This window comes from Dendrobates tinctorius, unplaced genomic scaffold, assembly GCF_039654945.1.
Source record: "Dendrobates tinctorius isolate UK_male_01 unplaced genomic scaffold, ASM3965494v1 ptg000008l, whole genome shotgun sequence".
NCBI lineage: Eukaryota > Metazoa > Chordata > Amphibia > Anura > Dendrobatidae > Dendrobates > Dendrobates tinctorius.
The window spans coordinates 358,707-381,767 of record NW_027361676.1 but is presented as its reverse complement, the minus strand read 5'-3'; the positions used below and the strand labels follow the sequence as shown (position 1 = coordinate 381,767).

The window sequence follows — 23,061 nt, the reverse complement described above, 5'->3', positions numbered from 1 at the left end:
GCACGGCTCTGCTCCATACACCTCATACACACGCACGGCTCCGCTCCGTACACACGCACGGCTCCGCTCTGTACACCTCGTACACACGCGGCTCTGCTCCTTAAACCTCGCACACACACGGCTCCGCTCCGTACACCTCGTACACACGCGGCTCTGATCCTTACACAGGGCCGGGCTGAGACCAAAAAGCAGCCCTGACGCAAAAAAAAAATTCACCAGCCCACATACAATGAATGTCCTCATCCAAATCGTAGAACACTGGCAGGTTCTGCCAACTTTTGCTTTAGCTCACACACACACACACACACACACACACGTACCACACAGCTCACACAAGTAGCTCACACGTATCACACACAGTTCACACGTATCGCACACACACACAACTCACACGTATCGCACACAGCTCACACGTATCACACACACAGCTCACACGTATCACACACACAGCTCACAAGTATCACACACACAGCTCACATGTATCACACACACAGCTCACATGTATCACACACACAGCTCACACGTATCGCACACACACAGCTCACGCGTATCGCACACACAGCTCACGCGTATCGCACACACAGCTCACGCGTATCACACACACAGCTCACGCGTATCACACACACAGCTCACACGTATCACACACCCAGCTCACACGTATCACACACAGCTCACACATAACACACACACAGAGCTCACACGTATCACACACACAGCTCACACGTATCACACACAGCTCACACGTATCGCACACACACAGCTCACACGTAGCGCACACCCAGCTCACACGTATCACACAGCACACACGTATCACACACACACACAGCTCACACGTATCACACACACAGCTCACACGTATCACACACACAGCTCACACGTATCTCACACACACAGCTCACACGTATCTCACACACACAGCTCACACGTATCTCACACACACAGCTCACACGTATCACACACAGCTCGCACGTATCGCTCACACGTATCACACACTCTGTATCACAGCTCACACACAAGTAGCTCACACACCTCACGCTCACACAAGTAACTTACACACACGTATCACACAGCTCACGCTCACACACATCTCACACGTATCACACACCCAGCTCACACGTATCACACACAGCTCACACATCACACACAGCTCACACGTATCACACACACAGCTCACACGTATCGCACTCACAGCTCACACGTATCGCACACCCAGCTCACACGTATCACACACAGCGCACACGTATTACACACCCAGCTCACACGTATCACACACACAGCTCACACGTATCACACACCCAGCTCTCACGTATCACACACACACACAACTCACACGTATCACACACACAGCTCACACGTATCACATACATACAGCTCACACGTATCGCACACACCCAGCTCACGCGTATCACACACACAGCTCACACGTATCGCACACACACAGCTCACACGTATCACACACACAGCTCACACGTATCACACACACACAGCTCACACGTATCACACACACACAGCTCACACGTATCACACACAGCTCAAACGTATCACACACCCAGCTCACACGTATCACACACCCAGCTCACACGTATCACACACCCAGCTCACACGTATCACACACACCCAGCTCACACGTATCACACACCCAGCTCACACGTATCGCACACACACAGCTCACACGTATCGCACACACACAGCTCACACGTATCGCACACACACAGCTCACACACAGCGCTCACACGTATCGCACACACACAGCTCACGTATCGCACACACACAGCTCACGTATCGCACACACACAGCTCACACATCGCACACACAGCTCACACGTATCACACACACACACACACAGCTCACACGTATCACACACACACAGCTCACATGTATCACACACACACAGCTCACACGTATCACACACACACAGCTCACACGTATCACACACACAGCTCACACTTGTCACACACACACAGCTCACACGTATCGCGCACACACACAGCTCACACGTATCACACACAGCTCACACGTATCACACACACACACAGCTCACACGTATCACACACAGCTCACACGTATCACACACTTTGTATCACAGCTCACACACACAAGTAGCTCACACAGCTCACGCTCACACAACTTACACACACGTATCACACAGCTCACGCTCACACACAGCTCACACGTATCACACACACATGTATCACACAACTCACACACAGCTCACACACATGTATCACACAACTCACACACACAGCTCACACATGCATGTATCACAGCTCACACACACAAGTAGCTCACTCACTATGACAGACAGCAGTCCTGCATAAACCAAGGAATGATGCGCACAGGACCTGTGATGAGGTCACAGGAGGGGAAGTCATGGGTCACATGATCAGGGGGCCCTGATACCTTCCCTCCTGTGACCGCATCAATTACAGCCTCTTGCACGACCGCAGCATCAGCGTGCAGAGGCTAAATTGTAGGTGCTGCGGGTAGAGGAGCGCATAATGCCGCCCCCTGCTGCCTGCCGCTTGAGCAGCTGGTGCAAATCGCCTCATTATAGGTGCGGCCCTGTCCACTTTTACCATTTAGGTTGATGAATATGGTGTGTTTTTTTTTTTTTTATAACCTGCTGTACTGTGTACTCGCTTGTTATTTGGTAATTCCTGCATACAGATGTGTTTGTACCTTTTTATTTTTTGTTTGTGATGTCCCAAAATATTCTATATATAGCAGTCTATATACATTATACAGGAGAAACTGAAACTGCTGTATATACAGCTCTGGCAAAAATCAAGACACCACCACATCAAAACCTTGTCATGGGCAGCCCAATCTCCAGACCTGAACCCCATTGAAAACCTCTGGAATGTAACCAAGTGGAAGATGGATAGTCTCAAGCCATCAAACAAAGAAAAACTGCTTAATTTTTTTGCACCAGAAGCAGTGTGAAAGACTGGTGGAGAGAGAGCATGCCACGACGCATGAAAGCTGTTTTTAAAAATCATGGTTATTCCACAAAATATTGATTTCTGAACTCTTCCTGAGTTAAAACATTAGTATTGTTGGTTCTAAATGATTATGAACTTGTTGTCTTTGCATTATTTGAGGTCTGAAAGCACTGTTTTTGTTTGTTTTTTAATTTTTGACCATTTTTCTTTGTCAGAAAAAAATACAAAATTTATTGCATGGAAATTCGGAGACGTTGTCAGAAGTTTGTCGACTAAAAGAACGATTTACGTTTTACTCAAAACTATACCTATAAAGAGAAAAATCAGACAAACTGAACATTTGATAGTGGTCTCTTAATTCTTAATTTTTGCCAGAGCTGTGTGTATATATGTGTGTATATATATATATATATAATTTTTTTTGCATTATCAATCTGTATTATAATAATAAATGGAAATATTGCAAATGGTACACTGGCCACTGGGGTTAACCGGACTCTAACTTCATGTTGTTTCAGGAAACAACACATGCACATAGCCACAATGAACAGACTCTGGCTCTCTCTTTTGTATTAAAATATTTAATGAGCGTGTGCAAAGGTCACTGTGAAGGAAGAGGGAGTAGGTCAGCTGTGATATCACCTATTGTGATTGGTGGATCCTGTGTTATCAGCTGTATAAAGAGGTGTTGCCTGCCATTGTAATCCTGACTCTGACAATATGGAGCCTTGCTATAAGATTTTCCTGAAAGGACAGGAAGTATAAGTTTGAAAAAGCCTCAGAAACCAATGAGGAATTTGCAAGATTGCTATTTTTCTAATAAATATCATGATATGAAAAAAATTGTCAAATTAATAAAAAAAAATACATGCAACGCAATAACCTGCTTTAAACAATGGTATTTTCTGTCTTTAAGTCAAAGCTTCCACTCACGGTGTGGTTAGAGAAGAGCAGTGTTCAGGCTGCACTGTGTGTACATAGACAAAGGGTTTAGTTTAGAGCGTAAACCCCTTCTCTGCATTCTTACAGCATAAACTCCTTCCTCTATATCCGCATAGCTCAGCCCTAATTCGTCCCTCATACATGGAAGGAGATGCATTTAGGAGGGTCGCACTGGCATGCTACGAAATGTTGTGAAATTACTACCGTTTTCATCCTTTACATTTCAAAGGATGAATCCTGTGATGAAAATCTGCTAGATAAATTGACAGTCTGCGGATGTCAATCCAGCAGCAGCGCCATTTTTTCTCTGCATTGTGTGAATGAAATTTTGGAAAATCTCTTCCACCATGCTGGTACTGTAATGTGCAGTGGACGAGCACCACTGATTTGATTTTAATTGCTGAGCTACAAGTGTACTCTAAAGAATTACGTTTAGTTGTGGGACCTGCAGCTGTTCCTCCATTGATTTTTAACTATTTGTCTTACTATGGCCCAGGTCTTATCCACTACTTTTCCTATAAAAAGAAAAACCTGTCTAAAAAAAATAGATAAAAAAAAAATACACACAAACTTGCCTGGGCATACTCCGCCACTCTTTTTATACTTCTGCCTGGATCTCAAACCGGTACTCTTGCGGTGTAGTTTGCATAAGTCAACTGTGACCAGATGTACGCACGACTTGGCGTGGGGAGACCCGCGCAGCGGTACTAGAAGGTTACTCAGTGACTACGTCATGTATGGTCTCTTTTACATAAGATCCCTTTAACCTGTAAATTGCCTGTAAGGAATTCCTTTTTTATAATTGAAGACACCAAAAAGAGCAGTGCTCAGACCGATATTCCCATTAATTCCACACCAGTGCTTCATTCATTAATGGTTCCTTTTTATGGCTCGCACTGCTGATGTGAGAGTCTAGAGCTCTACTAGAAAATGTTATCTGCATCTTCTTCACTACATTGTTGTGTAGACGTCTACATCCTGTTTCCTCCGGAGATCACATGCAGCAGTGAGAACTACTGAGGTCAGGACAGTTCTACGGAACAGGTTCATACGTTGGATTCCATGTACAGCCCAGGACCGTTGGCGTTCCTCTCCTTGGCATTAGGTGGTGTTGACCATCATTATCCACCCCCCTAGTGATTGCCTATTTTTTTCCAGGAGCTAACGCTAGAGCACACAGCTGATCACCTGGTGGCGTCTTCAGACAAGAGGTTTTCTTGTGGAGACAAAATATGCCCATTGTCCTTAGCTTTCATAGTAATCCTGCCTTTTGATGATAATGATAGGACTGCTCCGCCTGCAGACAGCACAAGCTGGAGAGTGAATTCTACAAAACAGAGAAGTGTTAGCTTAACATCAGTGACCACTGTGAAAATGTCAGTTATATAACAAAAGTGAGAACTTTAAATCTGACTTCATGTTAAAATTAGGTAATGTTCGGACTGTGCATTTTAAGTAACAGAAGTGAAGGGATATAGTATAACACTCTCACAGTCCCAGCTGATCCCAATAACTGCCCCAACAGAAGCAAAAAAGAATCCATGCTAATTGGTAAAAAAAGCAGAGGAGCGCAAATCACTTTAATTATACGAGGCTAAGTAATTGTGTTATATGCAGGTATTTGCATCTTTACCAAAAGTGCATAAATATTACAGCAGTGGGCATATTGCATAGATGGCTTATCACTTTTTATTCTCCACACACACTCTTAATCCTCTGATCTTTAATTAGTAGTTCCAATTTACAATGTAATTGACTTCTTTCAACAGTTTTAATAGGCTTTAAAGGAGCAAACCCAAATTGCAGACTGAGGACACAAATGCCATCGTGTCCTATGTATATAAAAAAAAGTGAGCCTAATGTGAGCCTCATGGATAGCAGATGAATTTTAATTTACAAATAGTAGTGGTCATTTGATTTTTTGAAGCCATGTGTCATTTAAAGGGTTATTCCCAGAATCACATTATTTTTTACTATGAATAGTAAATGCATATTTATTGTTCATATACCGACTATGATAATAGTTTTTCGCCCCTCTGTGCATACAGCTTCATATAGATTGGTGGTCCTATTCTTAGCTTGTTAACTGGATTTCCCAGCATCACTTGCTGCAGAACTCTCCCTTTCTTTCCTGTGCTACTGACTAGGCCGGGGAATCACTCTAGAAAGAAATACGGACGAGTGCTATGCGAGAAAAAATCACATAGCACTCGGACCAATGTTAATCTATGGGGCAGCTCCTATCATTTGTTCTTTTTCTCGCCCGTATTATACGTGCGGAGGAAAGATTTCCATCGTATCTCAGCCGAGACTCGCCAGTGCAAGTCTATGGGTGCGAGAAAAAACGGATTACATACGGACCATGCGTGTGACTTGCGAGAAATGCGCACCGGTGTCCTTTAGAAAAGCCGGCAATGCAGTGCGCTATACTGTAAAATCACACTGAAATGTTAAAATAGAATACATGTATACACATAGTGTGTATGTGTATGTATATATATATATATATATATATATATATATATATATATATATACACACAGTATATATACATTATTAATGCATTAGTATGAAAGGGTTTAAAAAACACACATTAAGAATAAATACTTGTAATGAAATAAACACACATTTTTTCCATCTTTATTTAACTCCCAATCCAATCGAAGCCATCCTTCTTCTGTAAAAAATCCAAAATAAAAAAGCAACAATATCACATACCTGTCCGCCATACAGTCAAGTCCCACGCTGCAATCCTTCCGAAGGGGTTAAAGAGTTTACAACCGGGAGCGGTGCTAATGCGACCAGCCCGGCTGTAAACCATGGAGGAATGAATGGAAAGCTGCCTGCGCAGGCTCCCCGCCTGATCAGAGATGAACTGATTAGCGTGGGAAAGTTTCTGAACATTTTCCCACGCTGTCAGTTCACCGCGGGTCAGGCGGGGAGTCTGCGCAGCCTCAGTGACTACCGCTGACGTCACTTAGGCTGCGCTGACTCCCCGCCTGAGGGCGGTTTCACACATCCAGATAATTCCGGTACCGGAAAAGCCGGTACCGGACCTATCCGTGTGTCCATGTGGTCCCTCCGTGTGGCAACCGTGTGTCGCATGTGTGCCGCATCAGGACCACACGGACGGCGCCGGGAAAAAGCGCTACAGAAAGCGCTGTTCCCGGCGGCTGGTGCTGACCGTGGCTGTAAGGCTATGTGCACACGTAGCGGAACTCTCGCGGAAGTTACAGTGAGAATTACGGAATTCCATTCCGCCGGAAAATCGCATTTTAAATTCCCGTGATTTTCTCGTGGAAAAACTAGCGATTTGCAAGCGTAATTAGCTTGCAGAATGCTAGCATTTTCCAAGCGATCTGGAGCATCGCTTGGAGAACTCATTGACAGGTTGGTCACACTCGTCAAACATAGTGTTTGACAAGTGTGACCAACTTTTTACTATTGAGGCCGCCTATGCAGCATCAGTAGTAAAAGATAGGATGTAAAAAATAATAAAGGAAAAAAAATATTGTTATTCTCACCTTCCGGCGTCCCGCGCAGCCTTCCCGCCTCTCTCCACGCTCCTGGCATCTTCCGATCCCAGTAATCCTTTGGGCGAATGACCGCGAGACGTCGCTGCGACGTCATCGCGTTCATTCTCACAAAGGATTACTGGGATCGGAAGATGCCGGGAGTGTGGAGAGGGGCGGGAAGAAGATCGCCGGCCGTCGGAAGGTGAGAATAACAATATTTTTATTTTAATTCTATTTTTTACAGGGATATGGTACCCAGAGCCAGGAGGACAGTCTCCTTATAGCCACATGCGGAAAGTAAGCAGAACAATGCATTCCTATGGGTGCGGGATCGCCGCGATTCCGCAAAATTAATGAGCATGCTGCATATTTTACCGCGATGCGATTCCGCCGCGGGAAAATCCGCAGCATTAGCATAGCATTGCGGAATCCCATAGGATTGCATGGGATGCTGTTTTTTTGCGTTTTCGCGGCAAAATCACGCGTATAAAATCGCCAAAAATACGCTACATGTGAACCCAGCCTAATTCTGCTCTCCTGCTCTGCCGGCAGGAGAGCAGAATGAATGAAAACCCCATGTGGGGTTTCCCTCATTTTCATGACCAACCAGACGAAACTTACAGCTGGGGGCTGCAGCCCTCAGCTGTCAGTTTCAGCCAGGTTGGTTGTGAAGAAATGAGGGGTCCCCACGCTGTTTTTTTAATTATTTAAATATTTTAAAAAACCAGCGTGGGGTCCCCCAATGTTTTTGACAACCAACTTGACTAAAGCCGACAGCTGAGGGCTAATATTCTCAGGCTGGTAAGGGGCCATTGATCTTGCCCCCCCAGCCTAAAAACAGCAGCCCCCAGCTGCCCAGAAAAGGCGCATCTATAAGATGCGCCTAATCTGGAGCTTTGCCCGGTTCTTCCCACTTGCCCTGTAGCGGTGGCAAGTGGGGTAATAAGGGGTTAATGGCACCTTTCGATTATAAGGTGACATTAAGGCCGGATTAGTAATGGAGAGGTGTCAATAAGACACCGATCCATTACTAATCCTACAGTAAAGAAAGGGTTAAATAAACACAATCACACAATAAGAATAAATTATTTTAATGAAAAAATACAACACACACATTTTTATTATCTTTATTATACTGGTAATTCCTTGGCGAAGCCATCGATTTTCTGAAAAAATGTTGAAAACAAATCTATACATTACCTGTCCGGTGCTCAGTCATGTCCCACGGCGTAAATCCATCTTGGGGGGTTAATATATTTACAGCGGGAGCGCTGCTAATACATCCGCTCCCGACTGTAACTGACTGGGGAATGAATGGAGCAGAGCCAGACTCAGTGATGAGCGGTGACGTCAAAAGCAATGGTCCCTCTCTATGCTATTAATATCTGCCCTCAGTCACTGGCTTCCCTCTCTTGTGGAGAAAATTGCACGGGAGCCCACGCAAGTTTTTTTTCCGTGAATTAATACTTTAATACCTAATACCTCCAAAATTTTGCACACACACACTACTAACATTATTAGTGAGGGACATATATAAATCTAACGGATATGCAATGGTTTACTGTATGTAAACCATGTCTCATATCCTGTCGGGTTATGTAATGATTTTACAGAAGCCAACAATTGAATTATCGGCTATTCTGCTATCTACCGCTGTATGAAATATATATATATATATATATATATATATATATTTTTTAGACTATATGTATCTTTTCATGAATATTTGAGGCCATGGATCCATTATATGTCCATTTTGCAAGCTGGCGAGAAAATCTCGCCATACGGATGTCACACGGATGTCACAAGGATGCTTAGATGCAAGAAAATCGCATCCTTGCATTGCACACAGATGACATACGGATCACTATTCAGGGAACACTGTGATTCTTGTCCGTGTAAAATGGACCGTATTTTTATGCGTTGTATGTGACTCCAGCCTAAGTGTAGAATTCACCTCATGCTTCTGGGTTTTTCTATTCTTGGACCGTACCCTACCTGAGCAATTTTATATTCTGCCATCTACATCAGTATAGCTGTCTGTGTGATTTTACATGATTATTACCTGGTTTCTTTAAGAACTCAATTCTCCTGCACTTCTCCACAATAAAGCTCCTAATTACTAGGCAATGCAGAGTTGTGATTGATGCCTGCTGCTTGGAAATCGGTAATGTGAAACTACAAATGCTGTTGAATTGATGCATATGGCAGAGGATTCTTTTCTGTCCTATGCATCAACAGAGCAGCATTTGGAATTTCACATTACTGATCTCTCAGAAGCAAGCAACGAGTAGCTGAAGTCCTCTTGGCCCCTCTATATTCAGACCTGTCCTGCAGTATAGCACTCCTTTGCACCCCCTGTATATAGCCCTATCCTGCAGTATATCACTTCTCAGTCACATATATACAGCCCCATCCCATCAAATGTCACTCCTTTCAGTCCCTATATACACAACCCCATAATGCAGTATATCAGATCTTTCAATCTCCTCTATACTCAGCTGTATCCTTCAGTATGTCTCTCCTTTCAGCCCCATCGTGCAGTGAATCATTTGTCTGAGCCCCTTATGTACAGCCCCATCCTGCAATATAGTTCTCCTTTTCGAATCCCTCTATATACAGCCCCGTCCTGCAGTATATCTCTCTTTTCAGCCCCCTATATACAGACCCATGCTGTAGGTTAGTTACCAGCATATACGCGCACTGTAATGTGGGATGCTCTGCCCCTTTCCATGATGCTATGTCACACCAAAACAGCTCTATTCCAGACAATGGCAGTTTTACTGGCAGAAAGCCAGCTGAGCGAGCGTGCACTGCTCATGATTGATCAGGAGTATTCGCAGTATATGAGGATGGATCCAGTGGGTAAACAGAGCTTGGAGCAGTGATGTGTGCTAATTGGGGCAGATATCAAACGGCGTTATATTGGCACAAATGAATAAATGGGGGAGTCCTAAGTGGAAGACTCTTCTGAATTACATCTATAGATATCTATGTGCACTAATTAGAAAGCCTCTACTTATACAATGGATTTTTCCTCTGAACAATGAGCCACTGCGGCAGTCAGTACATGTACCTGGACAAAACTATCATGACTTGCTTAGCAATCCATGCGACAGTGCTGGGGCAAGTGACTTCATCATTGTTCTGTAGTATAGGTATATTACATGGTAAGGAAGAGTTAAAGTAGGAAAGTTTCTCCACCTAACCCGAATTTCCCTTTAATTTGTCCCTTACCATTACAGTGTGTCCTTAGCTCCCTCCTATGGAAAGAAAGTGATACCATGTATATATATGGGCACTTTTGTTTCCCATAATATCTCATTTGCATAATACATTTTCTAAACACATGAAGCAGAAAATTGTGATAATGTGCGGATAATGCATACATATCATTATCATGTGATCTATATCCCAGAGGAGAGTTCTGAGCTGGATTTCACAGAAATGCCAGCATGCAGAATGGAAGTAATAATAAAAGGAGCAGGCGAGCCGGCATGCTTTGCTGAGAATGCAGAGAATGCTCCCCGAGCTCAAAGCTTGCAGCCTGAACTGGATCTCTCAACGCTCCGGACATGTCTGTTTTACTTGTGACCCCCTGCAATCTAACCATTATTAGACTCCATCTTGGGCTGTTTTTCCTCCTCGAAATATATAAATGCTTCCTTCTTGGGGTTGTGTCCCTACGGCCCCTGAAATTCTGCAGGCAGTGCTGACAGTGTCGGACTGTGTATATACACCAACCTTTACAAATGTGAATGGTAACTCCTGGCTAGTAATTTATTTATACATGTCTGATAGGAATTATAAAGCATTAGTACATATAATCCAAGATTGTCATGTTATGGGGCCGACAAGAGCTGTCAGGCATGCCGGAGAAGGCGGATCTTGGAAATTAAGGAAGCAGTAAATTATATAATAGTAGTAATGTCTAAAGGCAAATAAGGCCCTGCAAGAGGGATGCCTGGAGGTCCCCTCAAAATGGTCCGCAGGCTTGCCATAGGTATACAGTGCCTACAAGTAGTATTCAACCCCCTGCAGATTTAGCAGGTTTACACATTCGGAATTAACTTGGCATTGTGACATTTGGACTGTAGATCAGCCTGGAAGTGTGAAATGCACTGCAGCAAAAAAGAATGTTATTTCTTTGTTTAATTTTTTTTTAAATTGTGAAAAGTTTATTCAGAGGGTCATTTATTATTCAACCCCTCAAACCACCAGAATTCTGTTTGGTTCCCCTAAAGTATTAAGAAGTATTTCAGGCACAAAGAACAATGAGCTTCACATGTTTGGATTAATTATCTCTTTTTCCAGCCTTTTCTGACTATTTAAGACCCTCCCCAAACTTGTGAACAGCACTCATACATGGTCAACATGGGAAAGACAAAGGAGCATTCCAAGGCCATCAGAGACAAGATCGTGGAGGGTCACAAGGCTGGCAAGGGGTACAAAACCCTTTCCAAGGAGTTGGGCCTACCTGTCTCCACTGTTGGGAGCATCATCCGGAAGTGGAAGGCTTATGGAACTACTGTTAGCCTTACACGGCCTGGACAGCCTTTGAAAGTTTCCTCCCGTGCCGAGGCCAGGCTTGTCCAAAGAGTCAAGGCTAACCCAAGGACAACAAGGAAGGAGCTCCGGGAAGATCTCATGGCAGTGGGGACATTGGTTTCAGTCAATACCATAAGTAACGTACTCCACCGCAATGGTCTCCGTTCCAGACGAGCCCGTAAGGTACCTTTACTTTCAAAGCGTCATGCCAAGGCTCGTCTACAGTTTGCTCATGATCACTTGGAGGACTCAGACAGACTGGTTCAAGGTTCTCTGGTCTGATGAGACCAAGATCGAGATCTTTGGTGCCAACCACACACGTGACTTTTGGAGACTGGATGGCACTGCATACGACCCCAAGAATACCATCCCTACAGTCAAGCATGGTGGTGGCAGCATCATGCTGTGGGGCTGTTTCTCAGCCAAGGGGCCTGGCCATCTGGTCCGCATCCATGGGAAGATGGATAGCACGGCCTACCTGGAGATTTTGGGCAAGAACCTCCGCTCCTCCATCAAGGATCTTAAGATGGGTCGTCATTTCATCTTCCAACAAGACAACGACCCAAAGCACACAGCCAAGAAAACCAAGGCCTGGCTCAAGAGGCAAAAAATCAAGGTGTTGGAGTGGCCTAGTCAGTCTCCTGACCTTAACCCAATTGAAAACTTGTGGAAGGAGCTCAAGATTAAAGTCCACATGAGACACCCAAAGAACCTAGATAACTTGGAGAAGATCTGCATGGAGGAGTGGGCCAAGATAACTCCAGAGACCTGTGCCGGCCTGATCAGGTCTTATAAAAGACGATTATTAGCTGTAATTGCAAACAAGGGTTATTCCACAAAATATTAAACCTAGGGGTTGAATAATAATTGACCCACACTTTTATGTTTAAAATTTATTAAAATTTAACTGAGCAACATAACTTTTTGGTTTGTAAGATTTATGCATCTGTTAATAAATCCTGCTCTTGTGTGAAGTTTGAAGGCTCTAACTTATTTGCATCTTATCAAACCTGCTAAATCTGCAGGGGGTTGAATACTACTTGTAGGCACTGTATGTAAGAATATCACACTGATGGTCTCTGAGATCTTGGACTAGTACTAATTTTCAAAATAAGGCTGCAATCACGCAACCGAAGATTCTCTCATCCGAGACAATTTGGTTGATTTTGCAATTCCCATTCTGATCAAACTTTGATCATAGTTTGATCCGATTCCCTTGGATAAGTAGAAGATGGAGAAAAAAAGTTCTCCATTCTGTGAGTCCACAGAAATCGGACCGCACTCCGATGTCGCCTGAGTTCAGTCCGATGATTTCCACTCAGCTATTGATTTGCATGGCTGAATGCAATCCAAATAATGGATCAAACAGATTTTTTTTTCTCGGACTTTCTGGGTGAGGAAAAAATTGTACATATGGACGGGGCCCCATAGTATAACATTGGTCTGAGTGTGATCCGATGTTTTGCCGGATGGCACTGTGACTGAAAAATACGGCCGTCTGCCCTAACGGTATGTGCACACACTGCGGATTTGTGTGCAGATCCGCAGCAGATTTGGCCCTGCGGATTCACATGCGGGTACAGTAATAATCTTTATTTTTTTATATAGCGCTAACATATTCCACAGCGCTTTACAGTTTGCACACATTATCATCACTGTCCCCAATGGGGCTCACAATCTAAATTCCAGAGTGCCCGGAGGAAACCCACACTAACACGGGGAGAACATAAAAACTCCTTGCAGTGATTAGAACCCAGGACTCCAGTGCTGCAAGGCTGCAGCACTAACCACTGAGCCACCGTGCTGCCCTAAGTACCATGGTAGTCTATGTAAAACAAAAACCGCTGTACACATGCTGCGGAAAATTCCGTGCAGAAGTGCAGCAGTTTATTTTCCGCAGCATGTCAATTCTTTGTGCGGATTCCGCAGCATTTTTACACCTATTCCATTATAGAAATCCGCAGGTGTAAAAATGCAGGCAAAATCCGCAGGTAAAACGCAGGTCATTTTAGCTGCGGATTCTGCGGATTCTACACAGAAAAATTAGCACACAAATCTGCAGCGTGTGCACATACCCTAAGGCTGGTTTCACATTAGCGCTTTTTAAGCGCACGCACGGCCGGGGGTAGCTCCGCCCCCGAGCCGGCTCTCTGCCCGGCGTGCCCGCCCCTTGCTTGTAGCGCCGCCTCCTAGCGCACAGCGGCGCCTGCGATCGGCGCACCCTATCTTTAGCATAGGGTGCGCAGATCGTGCGCAGGCCGTGCACTAGTTGCGCTTTGACCTGCGCTGCGCACTTTTGACGGTGCGCCGTGCGCGCCAAAATCAAACTTTTTGGATTTCGGCGTGCTCGGCGCACCGTCAAAAGTGCGCAGCTCAGGTCAAAGCGCAACTAGCGCACGGCCTGCGCACGATCTGCGCACCCTATGCTAAAGATAGGGTGCGCCGATCGCAGGCGCCGCTGTGCGCTAGGAGGCGGCTCTACAAGCAAGGGGCGGGCACGCCGGGCAGAGAGCCGGCTCGGGGGCGGAGCTACCCCCGGCCGTGCGTGCGCTTAAAAAGCGCTAATGTGAAACCAGCCTAAGAGTGCACAATGGATTACTTAAACGTCTTTGGTAGATCTCTGTGTTGACATCTGCCTTGTAGTTTTCAGCAAAAATGCCATGCAAAATAGTATCTCATGCTTGGCTAAATGGCGTAAAATCAACACACCCAGTTATAATCCGAGGGGCGACATTAGTCATGTTATTACTTGGAGGTAGTGTTTTCAGTCAATTACTTCACGTGTTAAAATTCTCCTTTAAAGGGAACCTGTCAGCAGGATTGTGCAAAGTAACCTATAGACAGTGTCAGGTCGGCGCCGTTATGCTGATTAAAATGATACCTGGGTTGATGAAATCCGTCTTGTCGTTGTTGTTTAATCTTTATTTCCAGTTTAGAGTTAATGATATGCTCGTTCTCCGGGACGGCCTGGGGGGGGTCTTCATGTGGTGCTCTGATTAGGTATTGATAATGCAGCCTGCTGACAGTCACTGATCCCTCACTGACCTGCCCCCTAGTTTACATAATGAATATATGTACATACTGTACTTAAAAAGAAAAAAAAACCTTCTACAGGCAGGTGCCAGCTGTGGCACCTGCTCTGCAGCATAATCACATGTTTCAGGTCCCAATAATACATGTTCTTGATGTTATTCAGCTAGAAAAAAAATACCTATACCTAATCAGAGCACCACATGAAGCCCCCAACCCCCCACATGCCGCCCCGGAGTACGGGCATATCATTAACTCAAAACTGAAAATACAGATTATACAACCACAAGACGGGTTTCATCAACCAAGGTGTCATTTTAATCTGTATAATGGCGCCGACCTGACACTGTCTGTAGGTTACTGTGCACAATCCTGCTGACAGGTTCCCTTTAACCCCTTAATGTCCATTGACGGACACAGTCCGTCATGGCCGGGTGTAAGTTCCCGCACCATGACGGACTGTGTCCGTCATGCCTTTTAACTACTATTGCGTGTAAACACGCAGTAGTAGTTCAGTGCCGACAGCTGTCATAGACAACTGAGAGGCACGGGAAGAGGTGCGGGGACCCATGCCGTTGGTCCCTGAACCCATAATGCTGTGATTGGTCTGCGCTGCCAGTGGCTGAGCTTCCTGCACTAACAGCCAGGAGCGGCATCCACGCCGTCCCTGGCTGTTAACCCCGATTGCTGCGATCGCAGCGTTCAGGAGGGAGTCAGAGGGATGGGAGCTCCCTCTGCCTTCTGATTGGCGTCCCCTGCGATGATTACCCGGGGTCGTCATGACGACCCATGGGTCATCCAGCTACGGAAAGCCTCTGAGGCCATGCTCACAGCATGGTCTCAGAAGCTTTCTGCATAGGTATAATACAGTATATTGCAATGCTGGACCATTCCAATGTATTATACCATCAATCAAAAGTCAAAAAGTGAAAGTCTCACAAAGGGACTAGATTAAAAAAAAAAAGAAAAGTAAAATAAAATTAAAAAATAATGATAACAATAAATTTCCCTAATAAATACACATTTTATGTAAAAAGATAAAATAAGCAAAAAAAGTACATATTTTTGGTATCGCCACATCCGTAAAAATCCGATCTATAAAAGTATCACACTTGTTAACCCCTAAAATGAACGCGGTAAGCAAAAAACACACACAAAAAAAAAATTATGCTTTATCATTATACCGCTTGGAAAAAGTGGAAAAAACGCAATCAAAAAGACGAATATAAATAGTATCACTGAAAACGCCATCTTGTCCCGCAAAAACAAGCCGCCATACAGCTCCATCAGCAGAAAAATAAAAAAGTTATAGCTCTCAGAATAAAGCGATGCAAATATAATTATTTTTTCTATAAAAGTTTTTATTGTATAAAAGCGCCAAAACATTAAAAAAAGATAAATGCGGTATCGCTGTAATCGTATTGACATGAAGACTAAAACTGCCTTATCAATTTTACTACACGTTGAACGGAGAAAAAAAACAAAACAATTCCTGAATTGCTGTTTTTTTGTTGATTCTGCCTCCACAAAAATCAGAATAGAAAGCGATCAAAAAAAGTCATGTGCCCGAAAATGGTGCCAATAAAAACGTCAGCTTGTCCCGCAAAAAACAAGCCCTCACATGACTCGGTGGACCAAAATATGAATAAATTATAGCGCTCAATATATGGTGATGCAAAAACTATTTTTTGCAATAAAAAGCGTCTTTTAGCGTGTGACAGCTGCCGAACGTAAAACCCCCTATAAATAGTAAATCAAACCCCCTTTATCATTCCCTTAGTTAGGGAAAAATAATAAAATTAAAAAATGTATTTGTTTCCATTTTCCCATAAGGGTCAGGGCTAAAGTTAGGGTTGGGGTTAGGATTGGGATTAGGATTAGGGGTGTGTTAGGGTTATGGTTAGGGTTGGGATTAGGGTTAGGGGTGTGTTGGGGTTAGGGTTGGAGTTAGAATTTGGGGGTTTCCACTGTTTAGGCACATCAGGGGCTCTCCAAACACGACGTGGTGTCAAATCTTAATTCCAGCCAATTCTGCATTGAAAAAGTCAAACGGCGCTCTTTCACTTGCGAGCTCTGCCATGCGACCAAACAGTGGTTTATCCCCACATATGGGGTATCAGCGTACTCAGGACAAATTACATAATAACTTTTGGGGTCCAGTTACCCTTAGGGGGGTCTACTTTCCAAAATGGGGTCACTTGTTGGGGATTTCCACTGTTTAGTCACATCAGGGGCTCTCCAAACGTGACATGACGCCTGCAGACCATTCCATCAAAGTCTGCATTCCAAAACATCAATACTTCCCTTCCGAGCCCCGATGTGTGCCCATACAGTAGTTTTCTCCCACATATAGGGTATTAGCATACTCAGGACAAATTGGACAACTTTTGGGGTTCAATTTCTCCTGTTCCCCTTGAGAAAATAAAAAATTGGGACTAAACGATCATGTATGTGGAAAAAATATTTAAGATTTTTTTATTTCCACGCTCGGGCGTTATAAACTTTAGTGAAACACCTGGGGATTCAAAGTTCTCACCACACATCTACGTAAGTTCCTCGGGGGTGTCTAGTTTCCGAAATGGGGTCACTTGTGGGGGGTTTCTAATGTTTAGACACATCAGGGGCTCTGCAAACGCAACATGACTCCCGCAGACCATTCTGCATTCCAAAACGGTGTGCCCAAACAGTGGTTCCACCCCACATATGAGGTATCAGCGTACTGAGGAAAAATTGCACAACAACTTTTGGGGTCTTATTTCTCCTGTTACTCTTATGAAAATAAAAATTTGGGGGCAAAAAGATCATTTTTGTGGAAAAAAATATGATTTTTTATTTTCGCTCTCGATTCCATCCAATTTTACGTTCAAAACCTCAAACGGCGCTACTTCTCTTCCGAGCCCTGCCGTGCGCATAAGGAGTGGTCTTCCTCCACACATGGGGTATCGGTGTACTCAGGAGAAATTGCACAACAAATATTGTGGTTAATTTTCTCCTGCTACCCTTGACAAAATAAAAAAAATTGTGTCTGAAGTAAAATTTTTGGGAAAAAAAGTTAAATGTTCATTTCTTCCTTCCACACTTCAATTCTTGTGAAGCACCTGATGAGTTAATAAACTTCATGAATGTGGTTTTGAGCACCTTGAGGGGTGCAGTTTTTAGAAGGGTGTCACTTTTGGGTACTTTCTATCATATTGACTCCTCAAAGTGACTTCAAATGTGATGTGATCCCTAAAAAAATGATTTTGTAAATTTTGTTGAAGAAATGAGAAATCACTGGTCAAATTTTAACCCTTATAACTTCCTAAGAAAAAGAAAATTTTGTTTCCAAAATTGTGCTGATGTAAAGTAGACATGTGGGAAATGTTATTTTTTAAGTATTTTGTGTGACGTATCTCTCTGATTTAACTGGATGGACAGTCGCACTCAGAAAATAAATAATCTTTGCAAAAGAGTCTTTGAAAAAAATTTTTTTTATGATAGATCAAATAATGAAACACCGCAAACAAAAAAGAAATATTCCAAAGGCGAGTATTATATGGTATGGACCATATAATACTCACCTTTGGAATATTTCTTTTTTGTTTGCGGTGTTTCATTATTTGATCTATTGGAAAAATCTCACATGAATTAAAAATCATTAAAAAAAAATATTTTTTTTTCAAAGACTCTTTTGCAAAGATTATTTATTTTCTGAGTGCGACTATCCATCCATTTACTACTGTCTGTGGTCTATCCACGCTCAGTCAGCACCTCTCTTTATAGCAAGAGTGCTACTCTACTTCTCTCTGATTTAACGGCATAAAAATTAAAAGTTTGAAAATTGCAAAATATTAGACATTTTCGCCAAATTTCTGTTTTTTTTCATAAATAAATGCAAGTTATATCGAAGAAATTTTACCACTAACATGAAGTACAATATGTCACAAAAAAACAATCAGAATCAGTGGGATCCGTTGAAGCGTTCCAGAGTTAAAACAACATAGTGACAGTGGTCAGATTTCAAAATGAAGGCCTGGTCATTAGCCTACAAAGTGGCTTGGTCCTTAAGGGGTTAAGAAAAAAATACATTCTGAGAACTAAATGTCCATACAGATGTAGCAAGCACCATGCTAGGTAAGGCTACTTTCACACATCCGTTTTTTTAAATCCGGCACGATGCGGCGAAAATTGTGAAAACCGGATCCGGAATTGGATCCGTTTTTTTCACATAGAATGTAATGATCGCCGCATCGTGCCGGATGGACATGCGGCGCCTCCGGGTTTTGCCGGATACGGCAAACATGCGCCGTAAGCGGTCGGCAAAAGCAACGTTTTTTGCAGCGCCGGACCGGATTTTTCAACAGTGCATGCCCGGGCACTGTGAGTTTTAACCCCACAAGTGCCCGGCGCGCATCTCTCTCTCTCTCCCCCTCCCCTTCTCTCTCTCCCCCTCTCTCTCTCCATACGCTCCATACCTTTCTTTGGCTGGCTCTCTCGTCCCCCGCTGTCTCTCTGGCTGCTCTCTCGTCCCCGCTCTCTCTTTGGCTGCTCTCTCGTCCCCCGCTATCTCTCTGGCTGCTCTCGTCTCCCGATCTCTCTCCGGCTGGCGCTCTCGTCCTCCGGTGCTGCAGCTCCTTTAAATGTCCTCCAAGCTGCATCAGGCGCCGCATGTACATCTGGTGTCATCGCTGCAGGCCGGATCCGGCGGCCCGGCTTTTCGCCGCACACCGCCGGACCCATGACACCGGATGTGTGAAAGCGGCCTAATGTAACACATCTATGCTTTTTGTCTAGCACACCCTTCATAGAAAAAGGATGTGCTATGCATCCAGTGTGGCGTGCTGACCATTCATTTAGCCTGGCAACATGTGTGTTTTATGATGTATAAAAGCTCCTGAAAGGTATGTGCAGCATAAAATACATGTGTTTTTGGTATGTTTTACCCATTGGGTGAAATCTGCAGCAAAAATGCTGAAAGAATTGACATGCTACAAATATAAATCTGCTGCAAATCTGCAAGGAAACGAATAAGCAACGTGTGCACGACACTTCAGGATTCTCATTCATCAAATATGACAAATGTACCTATTGTGGCACTAAAGCTAATGTGCATCCAAAATGTAGAATAGGTATACTTTACAACCCAGATGTTAGCTCACTCATCAGGTACTGGTAATCATTCATTGTATTTCTTGATTTTCTTTAGTCTTGCAATAGCTACTATTTGCAAAAGTGACAACAGAAAGGGTTGCAGTACTTTTAAATCACTTTTAAAACCAGTCTGGCACAGATTTCACTTTTTTCAAGCTGCGTATGTTATTAAATAGATCTCTCAAACCTGATGAGGCTGGTGTACTTGTCGCAATTCTGACATGGTTTTCAAACTGTTTCACTGATGTAAAAATTAGCTTTTTATGAGAGTGAAAAAGTTCATATGTCCGAGTCAGCCTCCACTAACCCGGCCTGACCGCTGTAGCTTGTACTGAGCAGTGTGATATTTCAGTAGCAGCAGGGAGGAGGGACACTGAGGAGCTGTCAATCAGGTTGAGGCTGCAAGTAAATTTTCAAAAAGGATGACACAGGTATGTTAATATGGATTTTCTTAGTGCATACACCAGTCTCCTCAGGTCTAATAGATCTATTTATAATGTGTGCAGTCTCTATAATAAAACGTGGTGATACGTCTGCTCTAAATTAAGTTGTCAGCAGCTGATATTATGTAATGTTGCCTTAATCTTCAATTTGATGAAGTGACAATTGGCTAAAGAAACATAACTCCTTTTCTTTCATAGCTCTAGAACTTTTGAGGTTTTTTTGGAAAGCCTTATTATTCCGGTAGTAGTTTATTTTTCTCTTGCGTGAAAAACAAACTGATTTTCATCAGTTTGTTTTATCAGATGGTCATCGTTATTTCGTAAGTCAGTTTTTATCATCCGTGTTCATCAGTGATTTTCTCGTATGCTTAAAAAAAAGGGTGAAAATTTCTCTTATCCATCTAAAAATGGACTGCACAATGATAGAACCCATGCGAGGTCCGTGATTTTCATGGACCCATAGACTTGTATGGGTGATTTTTTTTTTTTTACTCGCCATGATTTTTTCTGTGGACACACAAGACTATTACATGTTCTAGCCATGAAAAACATAGATAAAGCACAAACTGTATGTGAAAAGTGGATTTCTGAATGGGGATTGAATAAGATCGCAGCATAATGCATATAAAATTTAAATTTGATAGTTTTTTTTAGATCCCAGGATTTTATAGAGATCTTGAATTTAGGGACATTTTTGTTGCTGTATAGACATCTAGATCTGTTAGTACAGATTGTTTCGATTCTAATCATATGGAGAAGTTCCTGAAAAAAATGTTCACAGAACTCTTCAGTCAGCAAAATATTGGCATGTACAGTTTATATGTTGAGCAATATGGCAAAGGTGTGGCTGTTTTCTCGCCAGCTGCCAGGGTAAAAGCTTATTTAGGATAAAGCCTTTTTGTAACAGTGATTGTACCCTTTCTTGTAGATGGTGCCCGAAGGGAAGAAGTCGGAGAAGCCAGTGAAGAAGAAAACTGGTTTGGTGCAAACTCAGAAACACCATCTGAAGATTCCTTTGGTGATGTACAAGACAATTTTAAATTGTCTCCCACTGATAGGGGTCGAGAGTCGCCCACGTCTCCTGATACTTCTTTGGGAAGTGCTACTCCAAGTTTGAACGCTGACCTTGGATTTTTTGAGAATGAAGTTTTTAAAGATGCCTCCCATTGTAAGGAACAATTGTCAACTTCAGCATCCTCGATGGATGAGGATGATCAAGCCAGTGTGAATAAGCCATTAAGTAGTAATCTTCGACGGTTACTGGAAGCTGGTTCTGTTCAGCTGGTATCAGAAGTGTCTACAAATGGCAGGGAAGATCTGCAAGGTCTACAGTTTTCTCCTACATCTCACCATGCAAAGCAGTTGAGTGTTCTTGCCCGAAAACTAGCTGAGAAGCAGGAAAACAGTGATCAGTATGGGGCTGTACCCACGAACCGGTTTATATGGAGCCAGGATAAATGGCTACAGAACGCAAATAACACATGTGGTCTGTCACCAGATTCTGCAATCCTTAAACTGAAAGCTGCTGCTAATGCGGTGTTACAAGATCAGTCACAAATGAGAACAGAAGAAACCCTAAGGTTTGAGACATTTACGTCACCATTCAGTTCTCAGTCGGCTAGTTCCACGTTGGCAGCCTTGTCTAAGAAAGTTAGTGAGCGTGGTATGACGTCAGGTCAAGAGCGCCATTCTCCAGCTGGCCCATTCCTTTCCTTGGCATCAATGACTTCGTCAGCAGCTTTACTTAAGGAAGTTGCTGCACGTGCTGCTGGCAGTATGCTTGCAGAGAAGAAAAAGCCCCTCATCTCAGAAGACCCCCTACCACCGCCAGAAGACAAACCAGAAAAGGGGACTGCAGTCCATTCCTTAGAACTGTTATTACTCCCTTCACCAAAAGGAAGGTCTTCAAAATCTGGAAGTCAAGGTACTAATATATTCCTTTTTTCCTATTTCATAGATTTTAAAATGTACACAACTGTAAAAATTATTGCTTCCATTGCTTGGTGACAAAGGTCCATTGTCTACGTCTAGAGGAAAGAAGGTTCAATCATAATCATAGACGGCTATTCCTTACTCTAAGAGCTGCCAGACTATGGAGCTCTTTACCATGTGCTGTAATGGTTGATTCAAAACAAAAGTACAAACAGGTCTTGGATGCCTTTCTTGATAAATATAATATTACATGTTATGGACACTAGATTCTGTGATGGGCCGTTGATCCAGAGAACTAGTCTGATTGCCGTATGTGGAGTCGGGAGGGAATTTTCCCACTAATTTGGAGCTTTTATTGTCTGCCCCATGGGGATTTTGCATTCCTCTGGATCAACATGAACTAGATGGACTTGCATCTACCTTCAACCTTAAAAACTATGAAGCTAACCTGTGCCTTGAAGTGTTTCACCCCAAAAATTGAATTACGTTTTCTTAAAGCACTGCATTTACAAGTACACTTACAGGCTGTAAAGCAATGTTTTGAAATACACAAAATATGTTAGTTCTATATTAAAGTGG

The 23,061-nt window shown here is 43.3% G+C and overlaps 1 protein-coding gene across 1 annotated transcript in view; it reads left to right on the top strand.

Moving 5' to 3' along the window:
* Positions 1–23,061, top strand: part of ZNF827 (zinc finger protein 827) — a 247,944-nt gene that overhangs the window by 49,037 nt on the left and 175,846 nt on the right. Inside the window, exon 2 of the mRNA XM_073576166.1 lies at positions 21,479–22,474. Coding sequence (XP_073432267.1) covers positions 21,479–22,474 — 996 coding nt within the window. The remainder of the gene's footprint in view (positions 1–21,478; positions 22,475–23,061) is intronic.